At 57.0% G+C, this 26,060-nt stretch overlaps 1 protein-coding gene across 1 annotated transcript; it reads right to left on the reverse strand.

The window, feature by feature from the left end:
* Positions 1-635: 635 nt before the first annotated feature.
* On the reverse strand, positions 636-19,727 carry QSOX2 (quiescin sulfhydryl oxidase 2). Its single transcript, XM_036416839.2, has 12 exons — positions 19,388-19,727; positions 14,081-14,181; positions 13,610-13,658; positions 11,883-11,988; positions 11,645-11,735; positions 10,846-10,991; positions 9,740-9,874; positions 9,453-9,582; positions 8,033-8,155; positions 7,429-7,579; positions 4,100-4,288; positions 636-2,958 (listed from the first exon to the last, which is right to left on the reverse strand). The coding sequence occupies exons 1-12, from the start codon at positions 19,704-19,706 to the stop codon at positions 2,441-2,443; spliced, it is 2,058 nt and encodes a 685-aa protein (XP_036272732.1). The 5' UTR covers positions 19,707-19,727; the 3' UTR covers positions 636-2,440.
* Positions 19,728-26,060: the final 6,333 nt, after the last annotated feature.

The raw sequence follows: 26,060 nt of genomic DNA on the forward strand, positions 1-26,060 counted from the left end.
GCCACACACGCTGTTACTAGAGACCTCTTCCCACCAAGCAGAGGAGGGGGCAGGGGAAATCCAGTCAGAACCCGAGGCAACAAACTGGTGTCAGGGCAGAGGCCAGGCATGTGGCTCTGTGGCAGAGTGATCTAGGAAGGCCACACCCAGAGCTGTGTGGTGGCAGGCAGGGCCTGGGGGGTTCCCCAGTGTATGCAGTTGGCTGCCTGTCCCCCCCCCCCCCCTTCCCACCCCACTTCTCCCAGCTCTGTGGAAGGCTGCTGGGTGCTCGTCTCAGGAGCCATCTGTAGTTTATCCCCGTCTTACCCTTCCACCTGACCCTGGGGTGTCTTCAAACCCTCTGTTCCTAGACGTTCTAGAGTAGGGGTGTCGAACTCAATCAGAGAAGGGCCAAAATCTAAAATCCAGCCTAAATCGCGGGCCGAATGGTTTACTGAACAGTCATAAACTGTCATTGTGATGGAAACGCAGCAAAGTGCAGTGATGACAGCGCGGTGCGGGCCACATTGCAAGGCCTGGCGGGACGGATTTGGCCCGCGGGCCTTGTGTTTGACACATGTGTTCTAGAGCTAAGTGTGTGGTCCATACACTAGAGGTTCTACATACCTCCCAGTTGCTCTCATTTCAGAATACAATTTTCCAAACATCAGGTTTTTTTATTTCAAAATTTGCACATTACAGTTTTTAAATACAAAATGTTCACTTTCTTTGCACGTAAGAAATTTCAGACATTTTCATGTCAATTAGCTTCTTTTTAACCAAATTCTCCCGTTAAAAATAAGTACATTTAAATTACTGAACCATCGTATTCATTGTCTCAATACTCACAACTTTAGAAAACAGACCTGAAGGTAGCATCCAGTTCTGAGCAGGCCACCATGTGAGGTGTGCAAGGCATCTCACACTTGCAGGTGAGACCCCTCCCGTGGCCGCATGGCACTGGCGGTCTGCTGGAACCTTGCCCCTGATGTAACAGACGTGACCTCAAACCACAATATTACTATGAACCTTAGAAGCCAACACTGCCTGTCAAATAGGTTGATGTAGGACAGTGCTCACTGCTCACAGAAACTTGCTTTGGGGGAGAAAATGACATTTGACACGAGCCTAAGGCAGTTTAATGAGAGGCCCAGCATTTCCCGTGGACTCTCTAAACCAGCCCATTTTCAAGTTGCAAGGAAACAATATGGTGCCTTCAGTCACCAGGCACACGAGCCTCAGGTTTAAACCAGGGGCTTCTAGGGGTGAAACCTCTGGCAGGGGTGGGAGAGGCTCAGCCCAGGGCAGGCTCCCTGTTCCCAGCCATGCCTGCCCGAAGGGGGGCACCAGGCTGGTGGTAGCGTTGTAGGCACCACCTTTGTGCTCCCCCGAGCTGGGCTGGGGCAGGACCTGGTGCTAGTGGTCCACACGTGCTTAGCAGCTGCAATGAGGGTGCGTGAGGACACCACAGGCACAGTGGGAAGAACTACTTGCCACCATCCCCGTGACAAGCACGCACACATGGGGGCACATATACATGGGAGCACACACATGGACACACACACGGGCAAGGACATGGGGGTGCACACTGCTGTGCGCCTGCATAAGGGTGTCAAAGGAAATGCCCCCAGGAGTTTGTTTATGCATTCACTTTACCTCTGAATGTTTTGGGTTTTATAAATAAAGTGTTAAAATCATTGAATGGTAAACAATTAACCATCAAAGCCAGGGGATAGGCCCTGTGCCAGGACCTGTGTAAAACAGCTTCAGGCAAATGAAGTTTGGCCTTAGAGGTGCCAGCGAGACCCCGTGCACCACCCATTCCGGCTCGGGGCAGTGGCTCAGGAGGGCTTCGGGTGCTGGATGGCAGGGGCTTGGGTGACAGGGGCCCAGTTGGAAGCTCTGCTCTCGGGCTCAGAGTCTCCCAACTGCCAGGGGGACAGGCAACCTGGGCGGCCCTCACGCACTGAGCTCTCTCATCACCAGTTAACCACCAACAGGACAAGGCACTGCCCCTGCAGAGTCACACGAGCACCACCCCGCCCCATCCCTCACCAAGTCCACTCTCCATGGTGGGGGGGGAGGCACAGTGCGGGGCCAGGGGATCCCTGGATGCAGTTAGTCACCCCTTACTCTCCGTGAGGAAGGGCTGGGTTTTTCTCCAAATCCCCAGAGGAGGCCGTGCACAACAGCCGTGGAGCCCAATAAACTTGAGGTGAAAGTGGGTGCAAACATTCTTTTTGGCCTGGACCGCCCCCACTCCCGTTTTCAGACCTAGAAGAGTGAAAACCTAGAAGTCGCTCTGCTATGGATCAGTCAGAGGCGCCCACGAACCGCACATAGGCCGGGAACACACACACAGCCCCAGCTCTGGGACCACAGCTGCCATCAGCGGGAAGCAGGCCCCGTCTGTCATCCCTGATTAGAGACATTCAAGCCGCAGTGGGGGCGGCCCCCGCCTCTACACGGACGGGTGGCGGTGCCGGACCTTCCAGCGCCGGGAGCGCACTCGGAAGAAGAAGAACATCACCATCAGGAAGGTGGCGGAGGCCACATAGAGCAGGACGCAGAGGCTCATGTCCAAGCTAGAGAAGCCCATCCCCAGAAAGGGCGCGGCCGCCTCCGCCTCCGCCTCCGCCTCCCTGCGGCCCTCGGGCCCAGCCGGTCCCGGGCGGGACCCCTCTGAGGGGCGAGGCGTGGGGGGCAGTGCCCCGGGCTGGCGCAGGCTCTGGGCCCCGTGGCCTCCAGGCCTCTCTGGGTTGGCTCGGCCTCCCTCCCGCTCTTCGGCCTCGCCCGTGCCGCCCAGGGCCGCGGCGTACGTGTGCACGAGGTTGTCGCTGCCGTAGTGCCGCTTCAGGAACAGCAGCACCTGGTCTTCGTCCCAGCTGTCCAGGCCCCGCAGCTCCTCGTGGCAGGTGGGGCAGAGGTCCGGAGTGGGCCACGCGACCTTGGGGAACCTGGGGTCCTCGCTCAGGTGGCCTGGGCGCGGGAGGGAGGCAGCTGGGGAGGCCTTCCCGCAACTCGCCCACCCCCCACGGCTGCCACGCCGCAGGCCTCCCGCCACGGTCAGGTGCCTGTCTCCCCCACCTTCTTGGCCCACCCATACCCTGGGACCTCCGTGGGGACTGGATGACGCCTACACTCCTCTCCTCACCTTTCCTGCACAGCTGCGGCCATGTCCCTTGGGCGGCCGCCATGGCCAGACTACACTGCCACTCTCCTGCCCTGCTCCTGTGTGTCCCACTGCTTTACTAGAAGTGGGCCGGGGACTACGGGGCTAGGAGACACTCCCATAGGCTGTAGAAAGCCCATTTATGTGGCAGGGTGATGACGGGGGAGGGGGCACAGCTCCTGGAGTTCAGTGCTGTCAGTGCAACCTCAGAGTTGCTGGGAGCACAGGTGGTAGGGAGAGGCACGGGGAGGCCCGACACCTGCGCAGGGCCTCCACGGAGGCGCCTCCACCTGCAACAACAGGAGAGCAAGGCCGGCAAACAGGAGGGGCCGGGGCCACACCACGTGACCAGAGCCAGCAGGCAGCTCTGGTGCAAAGAGCAACCAATTTTCTTTATTGCTTGCGTTGTCGTATGTTTTTGTAAGACAGTGGATTAAATAAAACCAGCAGTTTAGGGGTTTTTCTGTTCATCTCTATCAAGATTTACTTCTGAGCGGAATTATGTTTAAGCCTAATTTTAATCTGCCACTGATTTAGGAGCAGTTTGAATTACTTAACTCTGAGAAAATGTATGCGCCCTACTTAGGTTTTAAACAAAGCCATTTTGAGGAGTTTGATTTATCATCTGAGAGCAGATTTTAATGACACTAAAATTCCTTCCTGAAAATTAATCATGACCCAAGCCTCCCCCTCCATCTACTGGGCCTCGTGGGCTCCTCAGGGGGTACATGTTGCCTGTCAGCTCTCACGAGGCTCGAGGGAGAGAAGAGTCTGGAAGGCAGACACCCTGGAAAGTCCTGAAACCGATGTCGGAGCGGGACTGGCGCTGGCTGTGAGCCCGGGGAGGCGGAGCGGCACCGAGGTCAGGCCATCTCCGCAATCAGTGCTCCCCCGCCCCCTACAGGACCCGCCGACGGGCATGGGCAGGCCACCACGGCTTCTGCTTACCTGCCAGGCGGCTGTTCACGAGGTTATGTTTCTTCCAAAGCCAGAGGATAGCTTGGTCTGGGGTTTTCACGGAATCCATGGACTCTTTAGCCATTTCCTCAAAATGCTCCCCACACTCCTTACAGCCGAAGAAGGTGAGTAGGTACCTCCGGATGGTCTGCAGCACCGCCTGGGGGTCGTCTTCAAAACCTGCAGGGAGCAAGCACCGTGGCACTGCGGGAACAGAGCACAGAACGTGTCTGACGGCTCCCACAGAAACCAGGGCTGGGGTGGTGCCGGGAACCAGGAACCGGCTCAAGCCTGGCGCTGAACGGGAAGGAGCAGCACCTTCCCAAACAGACAGCAAGCATGTCAAACTCGCAGCCCACAACGCATGTTTTTGCGGCCCAGCCAATATAACGGTATGTAGGAAACATTTTATTTATTTATTTATTTATTTAAAATATTTTATTGATTTTATACAGAGAGGAAGGGAGAGAGATAGAGAGTTAGAAACATCGATGAGAGAGAGTCATCGACCAGCTGCCTCTTGCACACCCCCTACTGGGGATATGCCCGCAACCAAGGTACATGCCCTTGACGGGCTCTGCCTCCCACCACACAAGCAGCCCCAAGGCTGGCGCCGGGCGCTCCTGACTAAGTGCTGTGTCGCTCCTGAGTCCTTGCACAACACAAGCCCAGTGCAGTGGCTGGAGCTCGTGCCTCTGGGGGTGCCGCCAGCTCCGCACTGACCTTCCCACGGGCAGCCTGGGCCGGATGGGCAGTGGCCAGGGCTGTCTGGGGAACGGCAGGCACCAGGACCTGCCCTCTGAGGAGAGGCTGAACCTCTGGTGGGAGCGCTCCAGCATTTCCCCCCCAGCCCCCTGCCCCCCGTTACAGCCTGGCATGGGGCCCGAGTAAACACACCCTGACGTTTTGGGAAGCAGCCACAGGACCAGGGGGAAGGGAGGGGCAGAGTCAGCGTGGCACTAACGTGCCCTGAGAAAGCCACAGGGCAGGGCAGCCTGGGCTGGACCCAGTGGGCCCGTCAGACAGCGAGGAGGAGGTTAAGCACACAGGGAGACCTTGAGGTTACAACATTAAATGTCAGCAATAAAAGACACGCAGCAAACTAAGGGGAAAACAAAAGGCACACTTTTGAGACTGAATCAGTCAGAACCAACAGCAGGCCCTCACGGTCTCTGGCTGAAGCTGTCCTGGCTCTGCCTCATGGCCATGCCCACTAGCCCTGAAGCCCCAGCGGCCTTTTTCCTGTCGGTCAGTCACTAATGTTGGCGGCCATTCCACTCAGAGGTGTGAGCTGAGCCGACTTCCCCCAGGCTGTGTCCAGGGCAGCGGGCAGTGCCCACAGGAGACTGCCATGTGATGCGCTCGGCTGGCCTCTGCCCGTAGCCCCTCGCCGGCAGCCGGCAGTCCTGGGCCGACATCTGCTCCGCTTCACCGTAATCCTCCTTTTCTCTCCCAGCCAAGCACTGCTCACTGCGACCTCCTAATCTTTAAAGTGCACAAGAACCACAAGCTCTACCTGAGGGGATTAGGGGCCACGCAGGCTTTTAGTCGATGGGCTTAAATGTCCAATAAGGAGAGGGAAACCTCCCAAGACATAATCCGGTGTCTCCGCCTGACCCAGTTCTGCAGCACGAGACGTGCTCCCAGCAGAGCCGCAATGTGCATGGCCACCACCGCCAGGCGAGACCCCGCGGGACCCGTGCGCTCTGCCGTGTGCCACCCTTCGACACCTGGGGACACAGCCTGGCCGCTACCAGGTGGCCTTCAGCAGCTCTGCTGCCAGGGCTGGACCCGGGAGCTCCTCATTTCCCGAAAGCCATGCTGCTCCTGTGCTGCTGACTCTTCACAGAATCTCCGGACTCACAGCCCACCTCTGCCCCACGAGACCCCAGAACTCAGTGCTGCCTGGAGGAGAGCGTGGCTGTACGAACGCCCGAGGGTGGCCCTGCCCTCTGCACCTGGTGGGTGAGCCCTATCTGCCTGACAGGGTGTGGGGAAGTGATGCCGGTGCCCGCCAAGGCCGAGCGCGCCTTCCTGGGTGGTGAGGAGCGGCTGGCTGCAGGGCTTCGACCTTCTGAGTCCAGACCCACGAGCACCCCCTGGTCCCACACAAGAGCCACCACATCTGGGTTAGTTAGTTTACACTTTTACTGGGAAGAATACTGGACTGTGTGAGTCAGGATGTAACATGAGCATCAGTGGACCTCACCAACTAAGAAATTGACAACCGAGCCCAGCTGGCGTGGCTCCTTGGTTGAGCATCCATCTATGAACCTGGAGTCACAGCGCTCTTCCTGGTCAGGGCACATGCCCGGTTGCAGGCTTGCTCCCCAGTAGGGGGCGTGCAGAAGGCAGTCGATTGATGTTCTCTCTCATTGATGTTTCTATCTCTCTCGCCCCACCTCTCTGAAATAAAAACCATATTTAAAAAAAGGGAAATGACAACTAAGACAGCAGTTGTCCCGTGTGGCCAGCAGCCTGCTGGGGCCAGGCAGTGTCCGCACAACCAAGTCCAAAGGGTAAAGTATCCAGCACATTTCGCAGTGTCTACAGAGCATGCAGAACATGACGATGCTGCGTTAGCTACTTCCTGGTGACTGAAGTTAGTAAACCCACTCAAACTTTGGTAGTTTTGCCTTGTGGCAGGTGGCCCCTGAGATGGCCCTGGGTCGCCAGCTCCTGTGAGCAGGTGGGGCCATGGCTGACTTCTAACGACAAGAACACACACAGCGAGGGACTCACTCTGACGGAGCCAGTGCTGTGAGAGCTGCTGGGGGGAGGACTCGGGGAGGAACAGCTAGCAGGGACACGGCTACCTCCACCACGTGAGGACGGGGTCCTCTCCCAGTCGGACCTTCAGGTGAGACCCTGGCCCTCAGGCGGACACACTGCCCTGCAGAGGACCCGGCTTGGCCACATCAGATTCCTGACCCAGTCACTGTGAGACAAGAGTGCACTGTTTCAAGCTGCTAGGTTTAGGGTAACTTGTTATGCATCGAGAGGTGAAGCACACCCCTTTCCACTGAGTCTCATACGTTTAAAGCACAAGCAGAGATTCCCACACAGGCCCTCCCCGGGCTGGGACTGGGTGGCTGCAGGGCCCCTGCAGGTGCTGGGCCCAGGGAGGGAGAATTCGGCATCGGGTGCATGGGGTCTGCGACCTGAAAAGACGCTCCCTCCGCCTGCTTAGCAGGGGACCCCAGAGCCCCGACAACACACGGTCTTACAGTGAATCCCCCACTGCTGAGCTTCCGATGGCCCTGGCCGGCATCCCGTGTATGCCAGGGGCAGACAGCGCCATGGCTGTGCAGGGACGTTACCTGTGTCATCCAGTGCGTCAGGGTGGGTCCCGGCCTGAACAGTCAGAGTGTGGAACAACTTCCAGAGAGAACACGTGTAACCCCTCAACTCCGGGCGGCTTCCTTGACATCCAACCCACTTAATCTGATTAGTGAGGAATATTCCAGAAATCTGAGAAAAGAAAGAATAACAGATAATTGAACTCTGAGAAGTAGAAATACAAATAGTTGGTGCGTGTCCTCTGACAGGGTAGTCACACACCGGGACATGTATCCGACATGCTCACACCAGGCCCGTGCACACCACAACCTGGCACAGCTGGTCCTGGGAGGATGAGGCTCTCAGCGACCCTCACTATGGGCACCAGGCTGAAGGGCAGCTCAGCCACACTCTTACTAAACACATTGGTTTAGGTGCAAACTCAAAATTTTCTGCAAGCCCCAGTGCCACCTCTGAGAAACCACCCTTGCCTGCGCAGTGGCTATCACCAACGTCCGTGCCCCGAGGACTCGGCAGGGAGCGGACAGCACCAGGGCAGAGGAGTAGACATGCAGGTGCCATGGGGACGGGACAGAGACCACCCAGAGGGGCCTGAGGAGGTGGGCAGGAGCGGGAGGTGTGTACCCGCATCTTGTTGTTGACCAGGTCCAGGACGGCGTTGTAGGGGACCCGGTCCAGAGGGAGGCTGGCCAGCCACTCCTGCAGCATCTCCAGTAGCTTCCTGATGGGCGGGCGACCGGGGAACAGCTGAGGGGGAAGCACCACACTTAGGCCCCTGGAAAGGCAGGCAGCCCCTCACCCGGCGACCCCACACCCGAGCACAGTGCCAGGAGACAGGCAGAGCGGCACTGCCGAGAGGGCCCCTCACACCTGAGCTACGTTTTACGAGATGACATCCATGCTGAAGAACAGCAGTGATCACGCACTGTCAGCTCCGGAAACGCTCTCCTGACAAGCCGCCCAGGACCACTACCAACTACGAGCAGGAATCTCCAGCCCAAGTCTGAGGAAGGCGGCTAAGGATGTGGCCATCCTGGCCCCGGGGCTGGGCCCGCTGCTCGCTGAGCTGGTGCCGACAGCAGAGGCCGAGGAGCCGACCGCTGAGCAGCTGACCCATGAGCAGGAGGACATCCCGGAGATTCCAGAATTCTGAACCCACAAAGGATCAAAGCCCGTGCGTGCAGCAGCTTTCCTTTACTCGTGGGAAACACACTAGGCACCTCCCGGTTATTCTTTTAAACGTAAGTTCTATCTCCCCCATTTTCTCAAAACTCAGTGAGCAATCTCTGACCATCCAAAGTGTGGAATGCGAATCTGTTTAGGGACCTTACATGAGGCAAAAAAATCTCTTAAGTCCAGCCTCCGTATTTCTTAAGACAAAACAAGCATCGTGTTGCAGTGCTGCGAATGGGGCCCTAGGTCTCTGCTGGGCCTTAGGACCCCGGCTAGGCCACCCCAGGAGTCTGAGAGCAGAGGAGCTACAGCCAGACCCAGACAGGGCTGCGGGGGCAAGAGAACCAGGGCTCAGACCTGCTCCAGGAAGCTGCGGGGGGCCTCCCGCCTCCCTCCTCCCAGAATCATCTGGGCCAGAAAACAACAGTCCGCCAAGGCAGGAACTAAACTTCCATGAACACCACCCGACCTCCTAATAAAGGTGGAGAGAGGCACCCCAGCACTGGTCCTGGGCACCCCCCACCCCGCAGCAGACCCCAGAGGACGAGGGTAGCGGCCACGCTGTACGCTGCTGAGATGCTGTCTGCCTACTCCTGTTGTCCCCATCCCCCATGTCATGGGGCTGCTGGCCCAGCCACACACCGAGTCAGTCCCACAGCTCCCACCATACTCACCACCCACCTGGGTAAGTACCCCTGGAGACTGCCCTCCTGCCCATGCCACCCCTCCCCCAGACCCCCTGCTTAGTGCCCCCTCAGGCCTGGCATCTGCATGAGCCATGCTCCCAGTACCGAAAGCGGGTTGGACACCGCTGGTCAGCAAACCGCACGTCCACGGACTGAGCCCCCAGCCCAGAGCAGACCTCACACACCTTGGCAACGATAGTAACAAAGTCCTTCAGTGTTTTCAGCTCGGCTCCGGCCAGTGTCCTGTGGGCGGCCAGCTCCACCCTCAGGAGGTAGTGCAGCCCTGACTCCAGGTCCGCCGTGTACAGTTTTGACCTGAGATATCACAGAGTCAGGTGTGAATGCCTTCTCTCCAGTGAGCCCACCACCACCCAGGGGGGCCCGAGCCGCCAGCGAGCTGAGCCCGCAGCTTCCTGTCACCCGGCTTCCTGGTGCTCACCCCCCGCCCCTCCTGTCCAAAGGGAGCACTTGCCTGTCAAACTCCCTCCACACCATGACTTCAGAGTTTTCTTCTTTGCTTGGCTTTTCAGGAAACGCAAGCGACTTTTTCCTCACATCTGGCAACGACTTCAAATAAGAGGAAAAAAATGACCGGAGAGGCTTCGCGCTGCGAGAAAGGGGTGGGTGGGTGTGGGCTGAGCTGGAGCCCAAATCTGGCCCTGAGCTGCCCAGGCCCCTTCATGAGGGAGGGAAGCTGTACTCCCCTCTCCTACCTTTCACTGCAGGTGCCCTGGGTGTGGCCTCGGAGCTGACCCCATGCCCCTCTCCCCAGGACATGAGACAAACCCACACTACCCTGAGCCCAGCTGCTTAGGGACACCGTGGGCCGTGGAGCGGCTGAGCATCCCTGCACCAGCTCTATGACGTGTGGTGGTCTCGGCCTCGGTCCTCCCGATCCTGCTGCACACGGGCCCCTCAAGCTACAGGGTGTGTGAAGGCCGACTGAGACCTTTTAGTAGCTCAAGGTCATGCAAAGTACGCAGGGCACAGTATCAACCACACTCTAAGTTACATCCTACAGATGACACTCCAACGTAAATGATCCTTGGTCTTTGAGGCGAACGGCAGTGCTCAGGGAGCCGGGAGAGGGCAGTGGCTGAGCCGGGCCCAGCCTCTGCTGCAGGCCCGGTGCTCAGTCCTAAGGAGCTCGGCCGCAGGTGGTACAGACGCCCAGCTCCACAAAAGCCCGAGGTCCCCAGGCCAGCGGGTGCGTGAGAACCACGCAGGGGGGCGGAGAGGTGGGGACCAGGCAGGCAGCCCAGGTTTCAGAGGCGACCTAACCCTCCCACAATCTTTTCCAATTCTGGTTTATCTCAGGAGCCCAGTGCAGAGGTCATCTGTGCTCTCATGGCTTCTGTGCGTCTCAGGAAGGAGAGTGGACTGAGGGGATGGAGTCCAGAGCCCACCCGTGCCCACTGCTCACTGGGGAGGGTGGGTGCCCCCCATGACTCTTCCCCCTTCCTCCCCCCACCGCCAGACACAGATGCGGACCAGACCACATCTGGCTTGGCATGAGCTCCCACCCAGGTGGTTCTGGGATGCCACCTTCAAGCAGTTCTTCAGCCAAACTACTCTTACATGTTAATTAACCCGTGGGACCCATTTGGGTAAATCAGGTAACAGGAAGGAACGGAAGAGATGCCAAGCTTCTCCAGAAAGGCCGGGTCGCTGTCCAGGGCTCTCTTCACTGCGATGTTCTCATAAGGACTCAGGTCCAGGATCACCTGCATGAGGAGGGAAGGTCATCCTGGGCCCAGGCGGGTCCGCAGGGAGCGATGCAGAGGGAGTCCTGCTTACGGAACCAGAGCAGCGTTACCGGGAACACTCTGCACCTGTCTTCTCCACAACCAGACGGTCACATCTAAGGCAACTGAGCGTGACAGACACCCTGGCAGAAACCACAGACAGTCCGAGGGGACCTGCCAGTGGCCCTGTGCGATCCTGTCCCAGCCAGCATGTCCTCCACGAAACTGACCATCAAGTGCCCCTGCCCCCGGGGCCAGCCCCAGCATCCTCGACAGCAACAGGGCCCTGGCCTCTGCCTTGGGCCCAGGTGGGGACAGGGGGGAGGATTCGACTCTGAGCAGAGCTGGGGAGCTGCTGCCTCCACCCGGCAGCCATCTGGCTAAAAGTTGGGAGCCCAGAATACAACAACCAAACAGAGACAGGAGCACAGCAGCACCACTAGCTCCGTCCCCGCCCCCTGAATCCCATGCCCACTCGGGGACAAGGCCAGCCTGTGCCCTCTTCTCCTGCCCTCAGAGACACTCCCCCATTGTCTTCTCCAAAAACCAGCCAATTCTCACCCCCGGAATCTAGGCCCAGGCCCCGTGCTGAACCCATCACACCAGGACCTGACAGGATAAAGACATGGTACCTCACGTCCAACATACGAGCTGTTGCTCTCAAACAGAATAGCCACATAGTAGCCCTCATGGTTGTCAATGAGAGAAAGAACGTCACTGGGCCTTTTAAGAGGAAAAAAAGGCTTTTAGTGCTTTTGGGAACAGTGAGCTGGCCACCAGGTAGAGTGCCCATCCCATTTAGTGCGCATCTGAGTTTTGTCGAATTAATTCAACACCTAACATGCCATTTTCTCTTACGGAACCACGCACCGAATAGGGTCCAAAGCCGGGCAGGCGGGAGGCCTATTTGCGTCCGTGTGGTTCTGCAGGAAGTCGATCATGGCTTGTCTCACCATCTGCAGCTCTCGGTCAGGCCCTGGGGAAGCAACCACCATCACCTCGGGGACTCCCCACTTGCCCCCCAAACCCAGGTCCCCAGCGGGGTGCCTCGTCACCGAGAGCTTGGCACGGACAGCAGCGAGTCCCAGGACAGGAGGCTGCATGGTGAGGTGACACAGGTGTGCAGGCATAAGCCGGGCACGCCAACTCCGCCCACACCTGGTTTACACCAGGCAGGACGTCCTCTGATTAGAACGCAGTCACCGTGGGCTGACTGGTCACCCTCTGGGGCCTGATCTGGGTGCCTGTTACCTGGTGGGCCCATTCATAAAAAAAACCACCAGATGTGCACTGCTCCAATATTTTTTTCAATTATAAAGTTTACTTTGAAAAAATAAAATAAAAACTTTGTCACGCCTAGCCAGTTTGGATCTAGCGTTGGCCTGCGGACGGAAGGGTCCTGGGTTCGATTCTTATCAAAGGGCACATGCCTGGGTTGCGGGCTCGATCCTCAGTGTGGGTCATATAGGAGGCAGCTGACCAATGATTATCTTTTATCACTAATGTTTCTATCTCTCTCTACCTCTCCCTTCCTCTCTGAAATCATTAAAAAGATACACACACACACACACACACACACACACACACTCACACACACTGAGTGGCCAGATTATTATGATCTCTGAACGCATAATAATCTGGCCACTTAGTGTGTGTATATAGAGGCCCTGTGCATGAATTCATGCATAGGTAGGGTCCAGCCAGCCTGGCCAGGGGGAAGGGACATGGGCGGTTGGCCTGCCTGCCTGCTGGTCGAACTCCTTGTTGAGGAGACAATTTGCATAATAGCCTTTTATTATATAGGATAGACACCGAGTAGCCAGATTATTATGCGTTTAGAGATCATAATAATCTGGCCACTCATTGTGTGTGTGTGTGTGTGTGTGTGTGTGTGTATAACAAACAAAAGACTTTGTCACTGCTGTGTTTGCCAAAGAAGGCATAGCACAAAATAAAAACTTCCTGCTGAACCCTGGCTGGTGTTGCTTAATGGTCAGTGTCAGTCTATGGATTGAAGGGTCAGGCTCGCTTCCTAGTCAAAGGCATGTACCTTGGTTGCAGGTTTGATCCCCAGCCCTGATTGGGGCGTGTGCAGGAGGCAACCAATCGATGTGGCTCTCTCACATCCATGTCTCTGTCTCTCTTTCCTTCCCTCCCTTCCACTCTCTCTGAAAATCTCCTGGAGGAGGAGTAACAAAAGCCAAACAGCCAAGACCGGTTTGGCTCAGTGGATAGAGCGTCGGCCTGCGGACTGAAGGGTCCTGGGTTCAATTCCGGTCAAGGGCATGTATCTTGGTTGCGGGCACATCCCCAGTGGGGGGTGTGCAAAAGGCAGCTGGTTGATGTTTCTCTCTCATCGACGTTTCTAACTCTCTGTCCCTCTCAATTCCTCTCTGTGTAAAATCAATAACATATAAAAATAAAAAAAAATTTAAAAAAGCCAAACAAACAACACCTCCTGCTGAGACTTTGCCTGCCCGAATGCTTACAGGGGTGGTCAGGAGGCTTAGCCGGGGCTAGGACAGGTTCCTGAACCATTTCTTGTGATGGGTGCCTGAGGCAAACCTACAGTAAAGACACAGTGCTTATGTCCTCACCTTTAAAGTTTTCGCCAGTTGTAAAGTCCTTTGTGAATGCTCTAAAATACTAAAAGGAAAAATAGAGGACAAGTGAGTAATAGCCTTAGCTGGTGTCTTGTCAATGTATGATCTTTAGCCAACCAACAAGCATCAGGTACCCCAAAGTCACCTCCCCCCAGAAAGTCTGCTCAAAGCCCCGAGGCCCCAGAGGAGGAGCCCGAGGCTGTGTCTGTGGATCTGAGGCCTCCTGCCACGTGTACAGGTGACTCGCACCCATCTGCAACTTTACTTACACGCTCTGACCCAACAGGGCAGAGCCACAGACAGCGCCGACCCTAAGAGGACCAAAAGGGACCCTCTGCAAGCAGACACTCCCACCACTTCTAAAGAAGCGCCTCACATGCTGGAGACGGACTGGGGGGGACTGCCTATGGTGAACCCAGCTCAGAGAGAAGGTCCAGCGGAGCCGCGAGGCAGGGGGGTGCTCACCCGGAAGCTGGGGTAGAAGTGGATGTCGTAGGCCTGGCACACCTCGTGGTTGCTTTTCTCCGCACAGTCCAGGGCAGCGACGCGGATGGCGGCGGCCCAGTCTGAAAAGCAGAGGCGAGACCTTCATGCGAGAGAAGCATGGACTGACTGCCTCCTGTTGTGCTGACGAGGACTGACCTGGCCACCTCTGCCGTACAGGACGACGCTCCAGACCACTGTGCAACCCGGCCAGGCTGACGTTTTTATTAAGGAAAACTCCAAAAACCCGAATGAAATAGAGATAACAATGCAGCCACGCGTGTCCCTTTGTCAGTGCCAACGATGATCAGCTGCTGGAACCTTGTCTATCCAAAGGCCCCCCACTTCCAGCTCCGTACCCAGCAGCTGCACTTCTAAAGGACAGGGCCCTGCACTCCCATCTGCCAACTGCGTCATCATGGCGAGTGGTCACACGATCCCCCGGCAGCAAGCACTCGGCGATGCACAGCTCCTGACTGTCTCGGGAGCCAGGGCTCTGGAGGGTGGCTGACCCTTGCATAGCAACTCCTACCCTCTCCCCCTGCGCCCCACCTACTTGCCATCTCCATTGGCTGTCCCAGGCATCCCTCCCAAAATGCAACCCAGAGGCTCCTGATCCTCTGCCTCTGCACCCTGCGCCCATCCTGCTCCCAGAAGTGGGGACTGAGCTACCTTCCCATGGTGGGGGCAGCAGAGGCCCCTCTGCAGGGAAGGTGGGGGCAACGCAGACCATAGGCACCAGTCTGGTTTCCAGCCTCCAGCTGCTGGGCCTTCCAGTGTGCAGGAGGCAGACCCCCCTCTGATGCAGGCATTGGGCTGGAGGCATAAAAATGAAAACCTCGCCGAAACCGGTTTGGCTCAGTGGTAGAGCGTCGGTCTGCAGACTGAAAGGTCCCAGGTTCGATTCTGGTCAAGGGCATGTACCTTGGTTGCGGGCACATCCCTGGTAGGGGGTGTGCAAGAGGCAGCTGGTCGATGTTTCTCTCTCATCGACGTTTCTAGCTCTCTATCCCTCTCTCTTCCTCTCTGTAAAAAAGTCAATAAAATATTAAAAAAAAAAAAAGAAAACCTCATTTTCCACAGGAATGTAACCAAGTGCTTACTCTGCCTCTTTGGCTCTCTGTTTGCACACCTGACACGCACAATCCTGGGGAAACATGGGTTCCATACAGAGCCCATCCCACACCCGCTTCAGGTGTGTCTGAAAGCAAAGACCTGAGTGCAGGGAGCACTCGGGACACGGTCGTGAATGCCTGCAGAGCAGACATCCATCTCGCAGGAGCTTGCTGGAGCACACCAGCAGGGACAGGACGGTGGGGGGCTGGCTTCTAGGACTCCTGAGAATCCACAAGTCCGCCTGTAACTGCCACTCCACATACACACGTCCCCTGGAGCCGGCTGCCGTCCGGTGGAGGGGCACGCCGACCCTCACAGGCCTTTGTCTGTCTTTGAAAGAAGGCCGTCTGTGGGAGGCCACCCAACACAGACAGGGAGGATTTCAGTTACTGTCCCTGCAGGTCTCTGGGCAGATGGGCACATTCAGGGAAGACAAAAGAGACACTTTCTGTTCCCAAATAAAATGCAAGCCATTTCAAAGGGCTGCTTCAGTGTCTCTGCCCCATTCAGCTGGGCTCCTCCCCTCCTCCTGCCCACCTGCCTGTCTGGGTCCCCCACACAACGAAGACACCACTGTGCCCCGAAAGCACAGCGTTTGGTTTCAGCTTCCCCAGCGACATGCGTGCCGGCGGAGGCTCCAAGGCTGCCACCAGGGGAGCCACCAGCAGTGGCCACAGCCTTTTTTTTTAGGACACGGGCTTAAAAAAACGCATATGAAACAGTTGCGTCTCCAGATACAGCAGACTACTAAAACTTATTTCACGTTTAGTGTCCAATAACCATACAGCTTACCCTACCAGAATTAAACCTTTTACTATTACTTGTCAAATCCTAAGGAAAGGTCTGTGGAAGTCTATTCTGGCCGTGCATCAGTGGGTCTGGATGACGGCAGGACAGCGTGGGAGCTCTGAGATTTAAGGATTTGTTTCCAAGGCACAGCGCCCAGTTCTGGCTTCTCCACCCTCGTGCAGTCAAGGTGGCGTAGGGGTCCCTAACACCACGGTCCAGCCATGGGAAGGCAATTCTCCCACCTGGTGCAGGGCCCTTCCTGGCTGAGCAAAGGTCTTTTTGGATAAACTCCAAGTTCAAGCCACACACGGACAGGTGGAAATTCAGCCCCACACCACGGCGCAGCGCAGTCCTGTGTGCAGAGTGCAGGCATGTCTCTGAGCCTCACTGAGCCCAGGGCCCAGCGGGGTTCAGCTCAGGCTGTATGGGGTCCTCCAGGCCTCAAGCATTACAACATGTGAGATGGGAAGCAGCGTTTATGACCTGGCTTCCTCCTGGTGCAGGTGTGATGAGGCTGCGTCTCACAGGGGCACCTGGGCCCACAACGGAAGAGGCCCCCACTGCCTGTCTCTGGCCTCCCCTGCAGCCTCTGAGACCATCCACAGACCTCCTGGGCTCTCCACCCACCATCCCTGCAGGTGATTCCCACTGCCACCAGCACCCCATCCTCCCAGGCCCATTCCTTCCTTCTTCCGGTGAACAGACACTGGTGCCCCAGCTCATCACTGAGAAGGCTGCAGCCTCGCCACACAGAAGCCAAGTCCAGGTGATGGAGAGCTCAGAGGGGGCTCCGCCTCCATTCTCTGCAGACCCAGGGAGTGAGCCAGTCAGTTCAGGAGCGGTGTAGCCTGTCACCCAGCTGTGTGACCACTAGTGGGTGACTCAGTCTCATGATGGGACAGGGAAGACAAGGTGTGTGCAGTGGCTACGGCGCCAGGTCCAGCCCCCTCCAGTCTCTCCTCCACAATTCCAAAGCCAGTTATGGGAAACCTGCCCGCCTTCCCTGAAGCGAGAACAGATACCAAGGACACAGTGCCCAGTCTCCACAGACATTTCAGAGGCTCCTGGGTGTGGCCTGCCCCAGGCATAGGTGTCTCCCTCTTCAGGGAGAAGCAGACAAGTAGAGCTAAACCACAGCTCCAGGCGAAGTGTTTTCAGGAACAGCGGGACTTGGACAGCCTGAGCCAAATCTACACAACAGCCCAGTGATACTGGTTACTCCCAACTGCTGACCTTTGTTGTAACCTTATTTTTTTCTGCAGCGCAGTGCAGCCTCGCAGGGTGCAGCTGTAATCGTCTGCCCCTCCTGATCCAACCAGGGGGTCACCATCTGCCCGACAGGTCCCCATTCCCCTGGGGAAGGTGTCCTTGCCTGAAATGACCTTTAACTTCTGCCTATGAAGCCTTCATTCGGCATACCCCCCCCCGGAGACCTTCCGGTTCCCCAACGGGGTGCTCCGGGTCCATGCGGCAGGTCATAAAGCCAATCAGATCTCCACAGTTACTGCGAGGAACTTCCTATGTCAACAGGCTGGACGGAGGGGCGAGGGGAGCACAGCGCGGGAGCAGAGGGTGAAGGCCCTCCTTCCCAACACATCCCCAATGCTGAAATGAGGCACAGAGGGGCCTGCGGTGGTCAGTCACAGTGGGCACAGGGTCAGAGTTAATGACTCCTCAGCTGAGAAGCTGGAGGGTGGGAGCCACCGCCACGAGGGGAGCCACCGCCACGCTCTGGTCTCCTTGGCCATGGGCCCTTACTTGCCTCACGTCCCTGGGAACGTGACCCTGACTCCGGCTTGTGCTCACAGACGCTGGGCCTCACGCTGAGCGTCTGACCCACGGGCCTCGGCTGGGCTGACACCGTGCACCCCTATCAAGTCCCAGGGGACCCTGTCAGAGCTGGCAGCTTGGCTCTTGGGACCCTCTGCCTAGGTCCCCACAGACCCTCTCTTCTCGCCCTGACTGCCTCCCGCGGCCTGTGGGTCACAGTGGTCTTTAACTGTTAGCTGTCTCTGCCCCCCCGACTCAGGCCCGTTTTTCCAGCCGGGACTTGGACAGGGCCCAGCCCTTTTCAGATAGCCTTATTTGGCTAATGGTTAAGTTAACCACGCCACTCGGGATGTAGGTGTTGTTTCACTTTCAGAAGTAACCCGCCAAGTTCCAGGGACAATTTTTAAGGCTCCTTACCTGTTGGTTCAACGAAGGAGTAGTTTGCAATATTTTAATCATAGTTTACGACTTTGGTATTCCAGAAACTAAACTGAACAAAAATAAAAACATGCAAAAAATAGGCGATAAATGTCTTACCAGAGCTATCTGCATTTTAATTGATATATCTGTCTCTGTAACCAAATAACAAGTGAGAATTTAATTAAAAACTCTCCACATTATTGACATGCTTGTTGTTCTCAATCCGCCCTGTTAAGGAACGCTCTGCCTCAGCTGTGACCAGTGCAGAACACGATGGAGTTAAAACATTAGATCAGAGAACAAACCCTTTAGAATCCAAAGGTCCCAACACCCTGCGTTAAGAGGAGAAAGCACCTGAAAGACAACCGTTCACATTACCCACAAAGACCCTATTGAGGCTTCTTTCAAGTTTCTCTGTGAATCGGCTTAGACCTGAGAACGTCACACAGCGAGGGCACGAAGGGGCCACGGCCATGTGTCCCGTCTTGGAACGTGGTGGCAGGTGAGCGCGGCGCCTGCGGGGCCGGCCCCGCCTCGGAGCACTTTGTACTCCTCTCAACGCGGGACCAGCTCGGCTGCGGGACCGAGGCTGCACCCCGCCGGCCACCCCACGCGCCATCGAGGAGATGAGGAACTCGGGGCATCAAGATCAGAGCGGAACCTGCAACCACAGCCTCCGGACGGGGCGGGGCCCCGGACGGCAGGTGCCCGAGGCCGCGGGTCTGGACAGGAGCTTCCCGGTGTAAGGCTGGGAAGGACTTCTCCTGCGTCTACACCACCGTGTTGGGGTGCCCCAGGTGGGGGCTCACTCTGAGCGTCCATGTGGGCGGCCCCCAAACCGGGAGGAGGAAGCAGCATTTAAAGGGAAAGCGGCTGCGGGCCGACCTGCGTGCGGCCCCTCCCAGATCGGGACCCTCGGCCGTGACGACGCCTGAGGGGGTGGGTCCGAGGCAGGACACCCGGGGACCAAGGCCGGGGGGGTCGAGGAAGCGCTGGGACCCCAGGCCAGCGCGGGGAGCCGGGAGACACGGAGGCCGCCGGCCCCCACCTGCGGGGTGAGGCGGGGAAGGTCCCGTCTTCCTCGCAGGAGGGTCCTCGAGCCCGGGGACCGCGCAGGCCCGCGGGGAAGGGCGTGGCGGCCCCCGCGAGCCGGGGCGAGTCCCCGCCGCAGGGCCGGCCGCCCGGGCGCCTCACCTCGCACGTCACCGGCCAGAGCCCGCCAGGTGGGCGCGTAGCCGATGCAGTGGCCGCACCACGACGAGTAGAACTGCACCAGCCACGCGGCCGAGCTGTTGGCCGTGGCGGCGCGCACGCTGCCGCTGTCCAGCACCCACACGGCGTCCTCGCCCGCGCGGTACAGCGCCGCGCCGCCCGGGCCCGGGCCCGCCGCCGCCGCCGCCAGCAGGACCAGCAGCGGGGGCAGCCGCGCCGAGGGCGGGCGCCGGGCTCGGGCCGCCGTCCCCTTCGGGGCCCCCGGGCTGCGCGCCCCGGCCGCCGCCCCGGCCGCCGCCATGTTTGAAGTGGCTCGGCGCGCCTGACCTTTCACCCTGGCAACCGCCGTCACGTGAGCAAGGTCCCGCCTCCGAGCACCAGGCGCCGCCTGGAGCCCCGCCTCCCAGGCGCCCCTCAAGGCCACGCCCGCCTCTCAAGGCCACGCCCCCGCCGCCCCGGCCTCCTCCGCGGAGACAGAGATTCGCGAGATTTAGCAAACGAAAATCTAGGACTCCCAGCTTTGTGAAAAATTTTAAAAATATTTATTTTTAAAAGTATACTTTTTAAAAATATATATTTTTTTATTGATTTCAGACAGCGAGATAGAAACATCAATGATCGGCTGCCTCCTGCACGCCCCCTGCTGGGGAGGGAGCCTGCACACTTGGCATGTGCCTTGATGGAGGGTAGAACTGTGACTCCTGGTTTATAGTGTTAACTTAAAATCGTTCAAACCTGTAAAGAGTTTTTATGAGTTTATTTGAGCCAAACTGCTGACAATTCCAAGACAGCAGAATCTCAACGTATTGGGATAATGCTCCGGAGAATGGCAGTTTTTCACCCTGTTTTATGCATTACAATCAAAGGAAGTGGGTTACATGAAATCCATTGGTGATAGATCGGGAAGTTGGAGAAAGCAAAGTGGGGGAAAACTCTGGGACTGGATAAAGAGTGAAAGGATAGGCACAGGCTTCTTTTATCCTGGTGGGTGCAGGTTAGTTTACACTCAACAAGTAACCTGGTAACGCCAAAACCGGTTTGGCTCAGTGGATAGAGCGTCAGTCTGTGGACTGAAAGGTCCCAGGTTCAATTCCGGTCAAGGGCATGTACACTAGTTGTGGGCACATCTCTAGTAGGGGGTGTGCAAGAGGCAGCTGATTGATGATTCTCTCTCATCGATGTTTCTAACTCTCGATCCCTCTCCCTTTCCCTCTGTAAAAAATTGATAAAAAATATTTTACAAAAACAACAACAATTAACAATAACAATGACAAAATTTATGGTCCTATCCTGGCGCCCAGGCACTTTGGTTTTGCCCTGAGGGGTCCGGAAAAAGGAAAGTTACAAGTTACCCTGACATTTCACAGGCATGTTATCTTAGATGAAAAGAAAAACACCAAAAAAACCCACAAAAAACAAACAAACAAAAACACACACGCAATAGGCTCAGTTAACGTCAAGATTGATCTTGTCAGGGAAGATACTACCCCCTATAAACTGCTTCTAGTTAAAGTTTTAATTTCAGAAAATCCTTTGTGGTTACTTTAGGTGTTTGAGTTTGCAGAACTGCTATGCAGGCCTTCCCTGAGCTAGTCAGGCTAGCATGTGGCCTTTTTCTCATCCACAATAGATTTCTCAACTACTGAGCCATATGTGGATTTTATTTTATTTATTTATTTATTTTAAATATATTTTATTGATTTTTTACAGAGTGGAAGAGAGAGAGATAGAGAGCTAGAAATGTCGATGAGAGAGAAACATCAACCAGCTGCCTCCTGCACACCCCCTACCAAGGATGTGCCCGCAACCAAGGTACATGCCTTTGACTGGAATTGAACTTGGGACCTTTCAGTCCACAGACCGACGCTCCACCACTGAGCCAAACCGGCTTCAGCCAATTACGTGGATTTTAGATAAACAGCGCATCACTCTAAGTCTCATAGCACTGGATGTCCTGTGTTTTATCTGGTGGCCCTGCCTGGGCTTTAGAGGGCCTGCCACCCTGACCTTGACATTAAATAGAGAATCTCACTCTTAGAATACCTTTCTTCACTCATGGTTACTGGACTTCTGCTCCCTGCTGAGCCCGGGAGACAAAGTGGAGCCATGACGAAATTTATGGTCCTATCCTGGCGCCTAGGCACTTTGGTTTTTTGAGATGAGATGGTGAGATGGAGATAAGTGCTATAAAAGGCAGTAAAGCAGGAGGGGGGGGGGCGAGCTGGGGAGGCCTCTCACAGGAGGTAGGGAAAGAAGCCAGCAGCCCAGGCAAAGGAACTGTATGTGCAAAGGTTCTGAGGTAGGAACATTAGAAGAGCTGAAAGGAGGCCAGTGTGGCTGGAGCAGAGGGAGCCAAGGGCGGAGAGAGGACTGGGGAAGCAGCTGAGGGAGGACCACCCTGAAGCTCCCTAGGCAGATGCTGGATCAGGGCCTTGACTCTGAATGTGATGGTGCTCATGGGAGGGTGTTGAGCTGGAATGCAGTTTTAGCTGCCAGGTGAGAACAAGAGAGGCATTAGGAGACCTGTGAGGCCGTCACAGCCCTCCAAGAGGTGGGGTGCGGTGCTGGCCAGGAGGTCCTACTTTGCGGATGATTGGAAGGTAGGGCACGTGGTGAATCACTGACTTGATTGAGAGACAAAGGGTCACATCGCCTGCAGGACTTTGGCTGGTTGGTCTTGGCCGAGAAGAAAGACGGTAGGGGAGGGCGGGAGAGCAATTTTGTGGGTCAGAGTGTAAATCAAGAGTTTGTTTTGGATCACTGAATTTTTGAGACCTTTTTAACATCTGAGGGAGGTGCCAGGCCACAGGTGGGCCATGAGTCTGGAGCTCAGAGGGTACTAGTAAGTTGGGCTGGTTGGGGTCCCCACACACAGGGAGCCCTGGGGCATGTCCAGGTTGCCAGGTGTGTGTCTGTGTGTGTCTCTGTGTGTGTGTGTGAGAAAGAGAGAGAGAGAGATAGAGATCTCATCCTGTTCCCAAGTCTGCAGTCAAGTTTTTCAAACAGTGCTGGCCTTTTCTGAGCTGTGCTGACGGGGCACGAGGAAGGGCATTGCTGGGGACAAAGCACGTCTGCCAAGGAGTTTGGTGTTTAATGGTACGGTATGGGAGGTCGACCGAGGACCACGTGGACAGGTGTGGGAGTGGCTGGCATTGTTCTGGGGCCTCAGAGCTGCCTGGGAGCCAGGGTGGACCAAGACAGACTAGCTGGGCCTGGTTTTGTTTGGACACCAGCCAGACAGCCTGCCCCCGGTAATGCAGGATCTGGCCTGCGGGGACCGGCTCCCGGAGGCCAGCACACTCAGGGAGCCAGACCCCTGGACACAGGAAGTCACCGGGTAAGTGGATGCCAAGTGAGTGTGGCACACCCCTCTGTACGCGCCCGTGGTCTCACTGTGTTTATGCGAGAGGCTGAGAGGGTCCTGCAGGTGAGAAATGAAAGCGCCTCATAAGCTGGTCACGTGACCTGGGACTCGGAGTCTCGAAGGTGTTTTGTGGAGGAGGGACCATTACCGGGAGAAGCTGAGAGAGACAGATGACGGGAAAATTAAATGTGGGGTTTAACGGAGAAATAATCATTTTCTATGAAAGATAATGACTTCTCTGGAGGCAGGTATCAAGATTTATTGGCCCAAGAGGTTCCTGGCGAGCAGAGCCAGGCGAGCACGCCGAGGCCTGGATGGGAGAATCCTGCTAGTGAAGGGTCACTACCTCTGGAGGCTGTGCCCTCTGCCCATGCGTCACGTGGCCGGGATCAAACCTTCTTCCCCTCCGGGAACACAGTCCTGCAGCCAGTCACCTTACAGCCGCCTCCCCGACGCCTCTGTCCTCGGAGGAGGGCCAGCGTTCTCACAAGTCCCCTCAGCAGCCCCCCTTCAAGGGCACGGGCCACAGGCCGAGAGATGATGGCGAGGCTGCCGGCCATGCAGGGAGGTCACTGCAGGGGCCCTGGTTCCAGCAGTGAGCACGGCCACGGCCATGACAGCGGCCACCAGACGGGAGACTGTGTGACCGGAGGCAGACCTGCAGGGCTTCCATGTGGGAGATTTATTGCTGTGCCAAATGCATGTGTGTAAAATACATAATTCCTCTCACACGGCCTCATAAATCCAAAAGGGTCAGCCATACTTAGAAAAAATAAATAAAAAATTGCATATTAATTTGTTTAGAAAACTAGAAGGGAATCAATACGAAAACTGTAGCTCAAAACTTGGTTTGAAATTGTGTGTGTAGAGATTGAACACATCTCCCCTGGACCCAAACATCTCCTTTGTGGTGGCTCCACGGTGGGCCTGGGACAGCCAGTGCCATGTCAGCATGGATGGTGTTAGCTGGTGCCTTCGTTTGTGGGATGGCACTGGACCAAGGTCAGCCAGGGCCTGAGCGGCCACCACAGGGGCCTGGGGAAGGGCCTGCAGTGTTCTCAGGCGTCTCGGGCCCCTCACCAGACCTTGGGTTTTGCCAGGCCAGTTATGGATGGATGGATGATAGGTGATGAATAACACACAGATGACTGATAGGTGGGTAAATGACAGAGAATAGGTAATAGATTATAAATGATGGATGGTACAGATCCGTGGTCAGCAAACTGTGGCTCGAGAGCCACATGCAGCTCTTTGGCCCCTTGAGTGTGGCTCTTCCACAAAATACCATGGCCTGGGCAAGTCTATTTTGAAGAAGTGGTGTTAGATTTTAAAATTTGGCTCAAAAGAAATTTAATTTGTTGTGCTATTGATATTTGGCTCTGTTGACTAATGAGTTTGACAGCCACTGACTGGTACAGATGAATTCCATGGAGCACGAGCTTGGAGGTGCCCTCGCTGGAGGGAATCCTGGCCAGCGTTCTGGCTGTACTGGGGTAGATGGGGCTCAGGCCCCCTGTGGCCCAGATGCAAGATTCCGGGACCGGCAAACAGGACCTAAGGGTCTGCCATCATCGTCTGAATTGGCGCCAGGGTCCCGTGACTTCCTCAGGACAGGCTGTGGCGAGAGCACTGCTCTGGGTGAGAGGCAGGTCCTGCAGGTCCGTGAGGGCAGCGGCTCTGGGGCTGTTCCTGTGTCCACTGCTGAGCCCCGTCCTCAGGGTCCCCATTTGGCAGGTCTGGACCCTCCTCCCAGACCCTCTCCTCTGACTTCCTTCCCCACAGAACCCTGTGGTCAGCACAGGTTTCCTACACAGAACCGTCGATGCTTTGGCAAGGTCCACAGGGGCCATGGAGAGCACCTTGGTAATGGACACACCCGGAAACGGGCCCTCGTTCCTTCTAGAAGGGGGCTGGGAACATTCAGGGAAGCCTCGACCCCCTCTCCCCTAGGGGGTGCCAGGCTGCAGCACAGGAGCCGGGCCCTGCAGATGCCAGGCAGCCCTGCCCCGCCATCAGCAGTGCCATCAGCCCCTCAGCCACAGGAGTCCTGGCCTCATAAGTCTCTCGGCAGGAACTCTCCGCTCATTTCCTGACAAAGCTGGAGGCCTCAGCCCCATGCTTCCCCCAAAGCCTCTTCTCTCGGCCTTCGCTGATGGCACAGTCCTCAGCCAGGAGATGTGTTTGTGCCCTGGACCTGCTCCCCTCCCAGCTCCTTAGGACCTTTCTGCCCCGAGTCCAGGACCTTCCTTGATGCCCCACAGCCTTCTGGCTCCCGTCTCTCCATCTCTCTGGTCTGGGTCGTCTCTGAGAGCCAATGGAAGGGCTGGGCCTGGCGCCCAAACACGCACACAGAGCCACGTTCCAGCTGGCCAAGCAGCCAACGTCCAGTCTCAGGCCCACATCCGATGGCCATCCACATGCCAGCCTGTGCTAGGGAGTCCAGGCTTCCTGAGGCTCTAGCACACCTACACGCGTGCATACACACACACACACACACACACACACAAACGCACGCGCGTACGCGCAAGCACAGGTACACATGGTCACACAGCATAACACAATGACTTACAGATGTCTCTGTAGGCCGCCTACTCTTTCCTGAGGCCTGTCTTTCCAGGACTGCCCAGCGGCTGCCCCGTGAGGCCTGGCACACGGCCGGCACCTGCCAGCTCTCTGGTCCCCGGGCTGGCCGGTGGGGTCAGCTCCGAGAGCACAGCCAGCGTGTCACACAGGATCCTTCTGCTGAGCTGCGTGGAGAGCAGATCCACCACCTCTGCCCTGTCCCCACTGGGGCCCCCGTCCAAAGCGCGAGCCGAGTCCCCCTGCCAGGGGCCAGCCAGTCCTGTGTGGCCAGCCGTCAGCAGTGCTGGCAGACCCTCTCCAGCCTCACAGGCCTCTCCGAACAGTGTTGGGGGCTGCACGGACTGTCCTGGGGGCCCGGCTGGGGCGTTGCCCACCCCCCCAAACCAGGGGGACCTGAGCCAGCCAACAGGTTCAGGCCACTGGCCCCCCACAGCCTGGTTCCTCCCAGTAGAATGTGATTCGCCCAGTTGATCCCTGAGGCTCTTGCCCTCTACACCTGCTGCCAGGCAGAGGCTGGCCTCCTGGGGCCCCAGGGACAGGGCCTCAGACAAGGAGGGTAACTCCCAGGTGCTGGTGGAGGCGTCTTCGGGTGGGGAAGGGAAGTCCTCGGAGGCGGGGCTGGGGAAGGCCCCGCTTCCTGCTGGGAGGGCAGGAGGCAGAGGAGCAGCCCTGTGTGTGGAGGACGAGAGGTCGGCACTGCCGTAGGAC

Source organism: Pipistrellus kuhlii, unplaced genomic scaffold (assembly GCF_014108245.1).
Source record: "Pipistrellus kuhlii isolate mPipKuh1 unplaced genomic scaffold, mPipKuh1.p scaffold_m20_p_57, whole genome shotgun sequence".
NCBI classification, from domain to species: Eukaryota; Metazoa; Chordata; class Mammalia; order Chiroptera; family Vespertilionidae; genus Pipistrellus; species Pipistrellus kuhlii.